This window comes from Budorcas taxicolor, chromosome 11, assembly GCF_023091745.1.
Source record: "Budorcas taxicolor isolate Tak-1 chromosome 11, Takin1.1, whole genome shotgun sequence".
NCBI classification, from domain to species: Eukaryota; Metazoa; Chordata; class Mammalia; order Artiodactyla; family Bovidae; genus Budorcas; species Budorcas taxicolor.
Genome location: NC_068920.1, coordinates 70,143,029 through 70,155,576, shown reverse-complemented (window position 1 = coordinate 70,155,576; position 12,548 = coordinate 70,143,029). Strand labels below are relative to the sequence as shown.

The 12,548-nt window shown below is 48.9% G+C and overlaps 1 protein-coding gene across 1 annotated transcript in view; it reads right to left on the bottom strand.

The window, feature by feature from the left end:
- The window catches only part of SLC4A5 (solute carrier family 4 member 5), a 99,348-nt gene that overhangs the window by 68,456 nt on the left and 18,344 nt on the right, over nucleotides 1–12,548 (bottom strand). Inside the window, exon 3 of the mRNA XM_052649529.1 lies at nucleotides 6,193–6,322. Coding sequence (XP_052505489.1) covers nucleotides 6,193–6,322 — 130 coding nt within the window. The remainder of the gene's footprint in view (nucleotides 1–6,192; nucleotides 6,323–12,548) is intronic.

The window sequence follows — 12,548 nt, the reverse complement described above, 5'->3', positions numbered from 1 at the left end:
CTGAGTTTAGGCTGTAGTTGCAAACCTGGACATATCAGATTGGGGGGGTGGGGCGGGGGCTCTTGACTTTAGAACTCCTGACAAAGGATTTCCAGAGAGGACAATTCCTTTAGCACCTCTTGAGTCTGAAGGTTGTGATCCTAACAAGATGGGAGATGGAACCACCCAAATCAGTGTGTATACCTTGTTTTGATTCTAAATTGTATAAACCAACAGTGAAAAGATGTTTTTTGAGATAAGTTCAGTTCAGTTCAGTTGCTCAGTTGTGTCCGACTCTTTGCGACCCCATGAATTGCAGCACGCCAGGCCTCCCTGTCCATCACAAGAGGGGACATTTGAATCTAGACTGGATTTCCCATCATATTAAGGAGCTATTCTTAATTTTGTTAGGAGATATAATGACATTGTGATTGTGTTTACAAAAGAAGTCTAATTTCATAAAGATGTGTACTAAAATGTTTACAACATCTGGGGTTTTGTTTAAAACATTCCAGCAAAAATAAGCAACAAAACAAAATGCCTAAAAGCAGACAAAATATTTTGCTTTTGGAGACTAAATATTAATCACTGATGAAGCTGAATGATGGATACATGGGGGTTCACTATTACCCTATTTTCTCTACTTTTTGTGTTTGAAATTTTTCATAAGAACTTTTGGTAGATATATAATTTACTCCAGCACTCTTGCCTGGAAAATCCCATAGACAGAGGAGCCTGGTGGGCCGCAGTCCATGGGGTTGCTAAGAGTTGGACACGACTGAGTGACTTCACTTTCACTCTTTGCTTTCATGCACTGGAGAAGGAAATGGCAACCCACTCCAGGTTCTTGCCTGGAGAATCCCAGGGACAGGGGAGCCTCATGGGCTGCCGTCTATGGAGTCGCACAGAGTCAGACATGACTGAAGTGAATTAGCAGCAGCAGCAGCATACATATACAATTTATATATGTAATACAAAACCTAGACAGTGTATTAAAAAGCAGAGACATCATTTTGCCAACACAGGTCCCTATAGTCGAAGCTATGGTTTTTCCAGTGATGTATAGGTGTGAGAGTTAGGTCATAAAGAAGGCTGAGCACCAAAGAATTGATGCTTTTGAACTGTGGTACTGGAGAAGACTCTTGAGAGTCCCTTGGACTGCAAGGAGATCAAATCAGTCAATCCTAAAGGAAATCAACCCTGAATAGTCATTAGAAGAACTGAAGCTGAAGCTCTAACACTTTGATCACCTGATGTGAAGGACTGACTCATTGGAAAAGACCCAGATGCTGGGAAAGATTGAAGACAAAAGTAGAAAGGAGAGGTAGAGGATGAGATGGTTAGAAAACACCACTGACTCAATGGACTGAATTTGAGCAAACTCCAAGAGATACTGGAGGACAGAGGAGCCTGGTGTGCTGCAGTCCATGTGGTTGCAAGGAGTCGGACATGACTTAGTGACTGAACAACAGCAAGGTTCATCAGTAGAGACAAGTGTACCACTCTGGTGGAGGATGTTGATAATGGGGGAGGCTATGAATATGTAGGGGCAGGGCACACATGGGAACTCTACCTTCTGCTCAATTTTGCTGTGAATCTAAAGCTGCTCTAAAAAAAGTATATTTGAAAGGAAATGCAGATATATACTCAAAAAATATGTCTCAAGGCCATACCTTCTATTTCCATGATCACCGTCTTGGTTCAGATGGCACCACCTCACCTCACCTCACCACCTCATCACTTCTCCCGGACCAGCCTCCTAACCAGCCCAGGCTTGCCTCACACTGACACCTGAGTGATCCCTCTCAGACAGACAGTTTAGTCTCTCTCCCGCAGTGGTCCTCCAGAGTTCTCAGCATCACGTTCAAACTGCACAACACGGTCTGCGCAGGGCCTGCCTCATCGGCCACTCTCTCTAGGGCAGCTACAGGGAACTTCTGCTCTGTTTCTGCTCCACCTGTTCCAGGGGCCCCTTCCCCCTTCTGTGCCTCTCTTGGCTAACCTGACTCGTCCTTCAGGGGTCTATGTGAATAGCTGTTCTTCCTGTACGCCTGCCCTGGTCCCTTCTGTCTGGGTTAGGCGCCCCTACACTGCGCTTTCTTAGCATCCTATCACCAAGCGTCTAGTTATTTGCCTCCGTGCTCCATTAGACTGAGAGTCTGCATGAACAGGCACGGCATCTGCCATGTTTTTCGGACCTCTAAGCATGTGGTTCACGTCTTAGAGACAGTAAATGCTTACTAAATAGTAGTTGAATGAATGAGTGACATTTGTCAATATCTGTGCTAAGAACTTTCAGTTCCCTTCTCTGCTTTCTACATAGAGAAGGCATCTCAGGCCCTTTAAGGGTGATTCCAGGTGAGTGGCAAGACCAAGAGGACTGGGGTGCAGACGAAGAGGGCAGATGATGTTAGGAGAATATTCTACAAGGCTGTAAGCAGGAGCAGTTTCAGGGTTGAAGCAAAATTCAGGCTTCCTTTTCCATCAGGTACAGAGTGAGAAAGCATCTCTGCCTATGTGTGGAGAACCATTCAGCGCTTTTGAAAATGTACTGATCTGGTCTGACGCAACTAAGCTGACCTACTTCTCCTGCCCCTCTTTCTGCCTTTCCCTGATCATGGCAGGAATATTATCAGAGCGTATGTGCCTTATAAGAACATTCTGGCAAGTTCAGCTCAAGGTTTGCTGAGTTGAGATCAGAGGCAGCTTGGATCTGGAGTTCGCTGTCAGAGTTCAGGGAAGGCTCCGATGTCTATTTTTTGAGTAACCCCAAAAGTCCCTCCACGAGCTGCCTGGCTTCCAGCCCAGATCATCCTCCTTCCCTTCCTCCCCTGTGGTCAGGCAGATCCAAGCTTGAGAGACAATGGAATCCTGGGTAAATTGTTTGCTCACAGTGAGGGAGTCCCCCCGACCCCACCCATCCAACCCTCCCTTCAGGCAAGGTCAGTATCAGCAAAGAGCCAGCTGCACTCCCCTCCCGGGAACCCTAAAGAGACAAACTTAATAAAAATCTATTTTATTAACAGCCTGACCTACCAGCATTGATCACGTTAGAAATGATGCCCACATGCACACTCCCAACCACACACACAGACCAAGCTCAGCAGAGCTCAAAAAGCCGTTTAAATCTGTCCAGTGGTGATTCCTTCTCTAAGGGCCCAAAACATCCCCCCAAATTAATAACCCCCAGAAAGCAGTGCTGGGGAAAATTCCTTGCGGATTTGAGATTTTCACTCTGTTAATCTCCTAACTCAATAAAGCAAGCACTCTCCCAACAAATTAAATACTTTTATTAAAGGGTGCCCTCCTGCAATCTCTTTGATGTGGGTACAGACCTGCAACCCTCTCAGGGTCTGAGTGTCCATGGGAGAGGTCGCTCCTGCTTCCTATCATTTTTTCCTGTTATTCCAAAGAGTCTCAGAACCCACTGGGATTTGCTGGTTCTTAGATTCTGGAAACTTCTGAGACCTCTGGCTTCCCTAAGTAGATTGCACAGCCTGTCAGCTGAGGGCAATTCTTACCATTCTCTGGTGGGGGTAACAGGCCCCAAACAGGCCCCCATGACCTCTCCTGTTGCAGCCTGCCAGGAGGAGCCTCCAGTACAGCTGTCCAGGCCAAGGTGGACTGGCTGGCCAGCAAACAAATCTTGTCTCTGAACTCTGGCAGAGTTCTGCTGCCCAGATCTCCCAGAGTGAGCTGCAAACCAGCCAGAGTGAGCTGGAGAGATGATAAAGAATCTGCCTGCAATGTGGGAGACACAGTTTGATCTTTGGATTGAGAAGATCCCCTGGAGAAGGGAATAGCAAGAAGGCTGGAGAAAGGATCTCAAGATAAGGAGGACTGAGTGGCTCTCCCCCGAATGTTTCCTTCCTCAAAAATGACCCGCAAGATGCTACTCTTTCCATCAGCCTGGCACTGGGTTCAGCTGTTAGACTTCCTCCAGCCTCCAGGTTCCTTTCACTGTGGGTGTGAGGAGCTGCTCGGGTTACACTGGGGGTCCTTCCCAGGTGTCTTCAAATCCTGTCCTTGGGAAGCTGCCTGTGGAGAAACACCCACACCCACTGCAGCGGCAATGCCAGGCCCCTTTCTATTTTATAAGGGGCCTTCTCCCAGAAACATCATTGTCTGCAGTTTATCACTCTCCTTCAGGGTCTATAGTGTGCAAGGCCCTACGGATCCACACTCAGATTAGAAACTGGGTATCTCATCTATGGCAACAGCCATGTGTCTGAGGGCCTCAGGCCTTCTCAGAAAAGGTTCTATGTATGTGAGTGACAGGTACTCATGGGGGCCGGGTCCTGGCAATTATTGCCAAGGGTTCTGAATGCACACCTTGCCCAGGATGGGGAGAAGTCACCCTCTTCCTACTGGGCATTGGAGAAGGCCTTTCTCAACTTTTGTTCTCTCAATATGCCCTGCTTTGGTCAAGAAAGGCATTTGCCCAGGGAGTTATAAGTCCTTCAGAAGCATTAAGCCACAAGAGCTCACACTGGGCCCTGGGCATTTGAAATATCATCTCCTCACTTATCAGCCCCAGATGGATGTCCTGGGCTCTGTGGCTGTCCCTGTTTATCTCTCACAGCAGTCAAATTCCCTCCAGACTTAAGTCCTCCCCTGGAAATCAGAACAGAGTTCCTAGAAGTTGAAGGAAGGGGAGAGAGGTGGCTGGGAAAATGGGGAAAAGAGAAGGAAACACATAAGCACTCAAGCTGGGGACTCAGACAGCCCTGGACTGGCATCCAGACTTGGCTACCTGCAGGCTCTGACTCTTGCATTGATTTGACTATTAATCTCACTATCATCAACTATGAAATGAGGATAATAATATTTCCTGCCTCCCCAGGGTCATTGTGCAGATTGAATGAGAGGAGCCTGTGAATTGTTAGCATGCAGTAAGGGCTCCTTGAATGGGCTGATAAGAAGAGGCTCCATACCTTCCGGACAGGGATTGGGCCCAGCCATGAGGCTAGGAATTCAATCCTTCTGAAGCCTGCAGGAATTTGCTAGTCACTCAATGGCCTCTTTTTCCTCCCAGGAAAGACTGGATAGGGGGGAAGCTTGGGAATGTCAAAATCTGCCCCTCGTTCTATAGAACAACTACTGAGGTAAGTGAGTTTGGTAGGTGAGGATGGGCCCCAGGCTCTGATTGGTGCAGCCAGGTTCTGGGTACTGTGGTGGCCTCCAGGCAGAGCCACCTTTGGCACAGCTGGCAGTAAAGTCCAGGCATTCTCAACTGGAGCAATATCAGCCCCAGGGGGGCAAAAATGCATTCTTAAAGGAGCAAAAAAGTTTAAAGTATTGTTTGTGGGGCTCCAAAGCTCAACCCTACCTGAAAAAATATAATTTCTTAGCATTGCTTTGTCTCATTAGAAAAAAAAATTTAATTCTATTTGAGCAAAGTTAATTTTAATTACAAATTTGGGTGTGGGGCGTTAGTACAAAAAAGCTGGAGAACACTGTTATATTCTGTCTTCCAGACTCTCAACTTCTGTCCCAGGGCTCCTCCTCTTCTCAGCAGCCCTTCCTGCTGCCCCTTCCTATATCCTGCCTTCTCCCTGGGCCCTGGGCAGCATTTGGCACTGCTAATCGGTCTAATTCAGAGGCCTTTGTGCCCCAGGCACGGGCACGGTCAGCACTATTCCTTACCCTGATTCTCCGCTGGCTCCGTGACTTCACTGTGTGGGTCCCCTCCAGCCGTCTGGCTCTCCTCTCTCTTCTATTGCCCCTACACACAGCTCCTCCTGATCCCCGTGTACCTCTATAGCTCCACTCTGCTTGTCCTGCCGCAGACTCGACCAAGTTCCTTTGCTTCAGTGCCCGCTGGAGCACCCGACGGAATTTTTCCTGGGACACGTTCTCCTCCCTCCAGGCAGCACTCGCACCTATGCCAGCCTGCTTGGTGCTCTCCCTTTCACAACATTCAGTTTGACGTGAAAGGACACATGCCCTTGTGTTATTCTCTCCAAGCTTCACGGGTGTCTGTTCTACTTTCCCACTTGGATTTTCATTTCTTCAAGGATGAGACAATCATAAGTCTCTGTTTGCTCCTTAGTGTCCACACCAATTCTGGACACCAAGGAAAGGCAGGTAGGTGGGTCTCTGGGGGCCAGGAAGTGCCCTGGCAGGACTCAAGGTGCCGCTGGTCAGCTCAGCCCTGGCCTAGGCAGACTGCCGTGGGAAGCCCCCTCTGCCGCCCTCCAGGGAGGGACTCACCTGGCCGACTCCTTCCACTCCATCTGGTCTCCATCATGCTGCAGAGTGTCCATCTCTGTGAAGAGGGTGGGGTTGGGAGCCTCATCTTCCTCCCCCAGGATGTCCTGGAGCTGCTCAGCAGCTGGAGACCCTGCAAAAGGAGGGCAGCGAGCTCGGCTGAGTGCCCTGTGGGGGGTGGAGGCCCTTGAAATGGAGCAGAAGCCAAGGGCAAGGGGAAAGTATTTCCTATACAGTAAGACTAAGTCCACCTTCTGGGTGAAGCTAGAGTTGGATGTGGGTGGATGTGGGTGGGATATTCTCCCAGATAAAAGAGATGAGAGGATTTAGTCTGTATTCAGACTCCAGGGACTTGTAGCCGACACTGAAGAAAGATGGAAAATAGCCAAAGCCAGGGCAGCAGCGGGGATAGGGAACAGAACAGATAAGAGAGGTGAGAAAAACTCTGTCCCAACTTCAGCATAACGGAGGGATCCCTTTTCCACTGGGCCCCAAAGAGTCACCTCCCACACCGGCCTTAAAGCGGCGATCAGCCCTGTGAAAGGATGTGCTTGCACCATTGGGCCGTGCGGGCCCACCTTCTTCACGGGCACGATGACAGTCTGTCTCTGACCTCCCAGTGTGCTCTCCAGCTGCCCAGCGGGTGTTGCCTCCTGGGGGGCACCTCAGGTCAGCATTCAAACACAGAACACGTGCCCTTCCCCAAACTTACTTCTCCAGTCTTCCCTGCCTCCTTCTCTCCCATGCTCCCTCCCTCCCTTCTTTCTCTCACTTAATATTTGATGAATGTCTACTGTGTGTCAGGCACTGGTCTAGGTGCAAGGAAGCAAAACTGTGAAGAAGGCCCAGATACCCTTGATCTCCTGAGCCTCTCCAGTGGCAGATGCAGACAATAAACAAGTAAACAAATCTAGAAACAGTCATTGCAGGCAGTGATAAGTGTTCTGAGAAAAAAGAAAAGACCACGAAGCTACACTAGATAGCAAGATCAAGAAAGGCCTCTCTGAGGAGGGTATATTTGACCTGTGACTTGAAAAATGAGAATGAGCCACTTCCACAAGTGCTGAGAGTGTGCCTAAGGTCTGAGGTAGAGCGCGCTGATTAGGGTACCCAGAGCATGATGAGCCAGAGACAGAGAGACATACCACGTGACATCAAAAGCATGACTGTCTACCCAGCTGCGTAGGTGGACACCCTGGATCATCCTCACCTCACCTCTTTCTCTCAGCTCCACTCCCACATTAAAAATTTTCGAGAATCCTTTCCTTCCTCACCAATTCCATTGCCTCTGCCCTGATTCAGTCTCTCACTGACTCTCTTTTGCTGTTGCTGTTCAACTGCCCAGTTGGTCCGACTCTTTGTGACCCCATGGACTGCAGCGCACCAGGCTTCCCTGTCCTTCACCAACTCTTGGAGGTTGCTCAAACTCATGTCGATTAAGTCAGTGATGCCATCCAACCATCTCATCCTTGGCCACCCCCTTTTCTTCCTGCCCTCAGTCTTTCCCAGCATCAGGGTCTTTTCTAAAGAGTCTCTTTTGGCTCTTTGCATCAGGTGGCCAAAGTATTGGAGCTTCAGCTTCAGCACCAGTCCTTCCAATGAATATTCAGGGTTGATTTCCTTTAGGATTGACTGTTTGATCTCCTTGCAGTCCGAGAGACTCTTACGAGTCTTCTCCAGCACCACATTTCAAAAGCATCAGCTCTTTGGCACTCAGCCTTCTTTATGATCCAGCTCTCACATCTGTACACGACTACTGGAAAAACAGTATCTTTGACTATACGGACCTTTGTAGGCAAAGTAATGTCTCTGCTTTTGACTGTCTTTGGGCTTCATCAAGTCTTCCTCTCCCTCCAAGCTTTTGTTTCTTTAGTTTTATCATCCCCTTTGGCCCTCACTTATTTCTCCATTGACTCCCAACTGTCAATAATTTTAGCTACTCTTTCATCACAGACTCTACTCTCTTACTCTTTGACTTCCCAGTAACACCAGACAGCTGATGCCCAAACAAGAACTAATTGACCCAGTCTCTACCTCTGCCAGGGTGTCCTGGGGTGCAAGGAGGGGCAGTGTGGTACACAATGGTACGGTGGATGCAAGGTGCCAGCTGGGTTTTCAATCTAGCTAGATGTCAGTGCGAATCTCAGAGGTGCTACTTACTCATGAGTGAATTCAGTCTGAGCGAACAAGGTTGTTGTCCCAATAAATCAGATAGGGAGAATAGTACACAAGACACAGGGCCTGGAATGTAACAGGTGCTAATTCCCCTTGCCACCAACGCTAGCACCCAGGATCATGAGCCCCTCTGCATAACCCAGCCCCCTCGCCCCCAGCTGCACCAATGAGGGTTTCCACTGTTATCAGGTCTCAGAAGTACAGTCACTTCCATTCGTTCTTGTCAGTGACTTTTCCCATGTCCCTCTAAGCAAGCCTCTTGATGCATCTCCTACCTCACTTCACCTAGAAAACAAGGCCTCCAGGCATGAAATCCATCAACTTCCTCCCTTCCAGTCCTTCTGTGTCCTTACCATTGCTGCAGTCTATCTCTGAACAAAAGAATTCTTCCTCTAGCCCATCTCTGGCCCTATCTGTTCCCTTCTACTGGATTCTTATTTCTTCAACCAGCCTTTCCTTACCTGGGTCTTCAATTTCTCTCCTCCACCCTTTTTCTCTCAGCCTGTAAAGAGCTCTTCCTACCTGATCCTGTTCTTTTTTTCCCTCTCTCCCCTGAACTTCTTGAAGAGGTGGTTAACACTCACTGTCTCTACTTCCTCCTTACCAATCACTTCCCAATATGCTGCAACTGGTTCATCCCCACCACACTAAAGACATTGACTAAGGCAGAGATTTTAAACTGGCAGCACAAAGATGTGTTTAATTCAGCTCTCATAGATGACAATAGTTTTTTTTTTAATTGTTGCTAACATAAAGAATTATGAGATTTCACGTAAAAATCTAGAGACCTTTCTTGAAAATTCAGACTCCCTGATGACAGTGCCCGTATTTCTACTTGGCAACAATCAGCTAGAGCTGAGTGATGGATAAGCATATGCATTTTAGTTTGCCACAGTCCCCACTACTCCCTACTGTACCGCTAATCTCATTTATGCTGAGCACCCAAGTTTAACTCTGTTCTCAGCTCTCTCTTTTTTGTCTTATTCTCAAATCAGTAAGTCGATAAGATAAAATAATCAACAGCACTGTGAAGCTATGGTCTGGCTTATCTCTCTGGGATATCGGTGATGCTGACTGCATCCTCTGAACTGAGATGCTCGTGGTTGTTTTAAGGCAGTACTTTCTAGATATTTTTTCCTATCTCTTTGAGGACTCCTTCTCAGTGTCCTTACCTGGCTCCTCTTGCAGGTCTCCCTTAAATCTTGGTCTTCCTCAGGATTCCTCCTGGACCTTCTTGTCTCCCCTCTTTCTACACTCTTCCTGGACCATCTCATATTGCTTCTGGCATCATCCTGTAACCGGGGTCACCAGCGTCTCTAGGTCCTAAGGGTACTGGGCATTTCCAACTGCCAAATGTCCTACTCCGTCTGGGGCTTTGGCAGTCTTCTCAGGGCAGCCTCAACATATTCAAGGCAGCTCCGCCTCTTCTTTTTCTGTCACCCCAGCCTCATCCTCCTCCGTTTTGATTGATAGAGCCCCTAGCTAATGGAGGAGCCTGGTGGGCTGCAGTCCATGGGGTCGCATACAGTCGGGCACGACTGAGCGACTTCACTTTCACTTTTCACTTCCATGCATTGGAGAAGGAAATGGCAACCCACTCCAGTGTCCTTGCCTGGAGAATCCCAGGGACGGGGGAGCCTGGTGGGCTGCCGTCTATGGGGTCGCATACAGTCGGACATGACTGAAGCAACTTAGCAGCAGCAGCAGCCCCTAGCTATCCAGCCATCTAGAGGAGAAATTTGGGTCTCACTCTTGAAGCCTCCTCCTCTCGCATCATCCATGTCTAATCAGACACTAACTTCTTTCACTCACTTCCTGACTATTTTCTTGGCTCCCTTCCCTTTCCCCACCATCGCCACCACCTTTATTCAGGTTTTTATTGTCTCACATTCCTGTCATCACAATAACCAGCTACTGCTCCCACTGTCTCTGGTTGCCCCATCCATCCCATGCCCTAGGTAGCCGCAGAGTTAGCATTAACTAACTGCTCCTTTGGCAAACTCCTGGGAGTCATGGTATTCTGGGGGGCAGCACCATAAAATACTGTGCATATGAGTTAGAAATAATTTTACTAGCAGAAAATACTACCAATTTATCTGTATATAGCTTAAAGGACTGCATTTACTTCAATGATTTTTTACTTCTGAATTTTTCTACTACTTTAAACTTACATCCTTTTTATTGATTATTGATACTTGTTGGCAGGCATCAGAGGTTTACAGAAATTTTATAGAAGAAAATTTAACCGTTGAACAAATAACCTTATCTTTTCCTTAAATTGGGAGAAGACTAGGACTGCTTTATTCTGAGAGGGTAAACCAGTTCTCCGTGGGATGAGAGTTCAAGTACTACTCTCTTCAAATGTAGATTTGGTCATGTTACTCTTCAGGTGAAAAATATTCAATAGCTCTCTAGGATCTAAAGCCTAGGGTCTATGACATGGCTCTAAACATCCATCAAGATCTGGCCCTAACCTGCCTGGGTAGGTTCTGTCACGCCCCTCATCCAGACACCCCAGCCACCTTGGACCCTGTATTTTCCAACTTCAGCTACCCTTGCTTGACCCCACATGCCCTGGATTCCAGCCACATCAGACCACACACCGCTCTCCGAGGAGGAGAGCACGTGACTCCCTGGACCTTTTGTGCCTACCATTCCCTAAATCTTCAATCCCCCTCCCCCTTCAAGGCCAAATTAGAAGGCAGATCAGTGGAGCTGGTATGAGAGGATGAGACAGGACAAAGAGCAGGACCCCTGAGCCAGCTCTGTCTGAGGCATTACCTGCTGCCCGGAAGAGCTGGGCGCTGGGGTCTCCGGCTGTGGACACTGCCTCTGGCCCCAGCCTGTTTCTGCTGCGGCCACCCTGGCTGCTGCCGCTTGCTCCTCTTCCCCACCAGCAGGGCTCAACAAACTCACTTTTGTTTTCAGTTAAGCACCAGGGGAGGTGAGGGGAGAGGAGAAGAGGGAGAGGGAAAGGGAGAGAGAGAGGGAGGGACAGGGAGAGAGAGAAAAGGAATATGAAAGACTGGGGAAGTGGGGAGAGCGTTATGTGAGAAGATGCAGTAAACGGGAGAGGAAAAACTACCGAGAGTGCATTAAAGATACTCCGAGTAGAAGAGAAGTGTGTGTGTGTGTGTGTGTGTGCGTGTGAGAGAGAGAGAGAGCAAGTGAGCAGTGAGCAAGAGAGGAAAGACTCAGGTTCTCAGATGTACTGGGGAGAGAAGGTCTCGGTGGTGGCCGAGGCAGAACCTCTCGCAGGCAGCCAGGTCTCTGCAGCAGCAGGGGGGTGGCACCTGCAGGCGCTGAGAGGCCTGGCAGGACTGCCCTTTTGCCCCCTCCCCCATGAGCCCTTCCCGCCAAGCCTGGGGGCCCTAGGGGAGCCCAGGCACCTCTCCTCAGGCCCCTTTATAAAGGCAGAGGTAGGATTTTCCTTGAGACTCCCTGGAGCTTCCTTAGGGCCTTGGCTGCAGGTGAGCTGGCTGGAGCAGGTTCTGGCCTGGCCTCTCTCAGTCATCCAGCCCCAGGGTGGAGGTGGGGTGGTATGAGGAGAGGTGCTATGGGGTCTCAAGTTTCACAGCAACTGCCCTTGGTCAATAATGTCCCCTAAAGCTGGTTTCTTCCCTTCCCCAACTTCACAACCCAAATCCTGATCCTTTCCATCTAAGTCTGCTTCTAAGACAAAATGCCAAATATCACTTGGTGGGTGTTTTCTGAGAGCCCATGGACAGGGGAACTGGTCACTTCAGGGTAAGTGGTGAACCCCCCCTGGGGAATTATTTTGCTCTGCTGAGAAACTCCTAATCTCCTGGGTTCAGTTCAACAAGTACTTACTGAGTACTTAGAATGTGCCAAGGTTGATTAGAGGTCATGAGTGGCTGCTGCTCCAAGAAGCTCTGAACCCTGAATTTGCCAAGTCTCAGAGCTGGGAGAAAGCTGAGCAATGGTTGAATCCAAACACTTTACGGATGAGAAATCTGAGAACTGGTTTATAGCACAGAAGGCCCAACTGGGCCCCCAGTTACGGGAGCCTAGAGGAGAGCAGTTTGCTGACACCCTCAGCCCGCACTGCGACTCCCAAAGCCCCTGCCTCTGCCACCGGCTCCCTTACCACATCTTCAGGCCTGAGACTCAAAGTCAAGTGTGCCCACTTTAAACCCAAGAACATAGCAGCAGAGGCTCAGGGC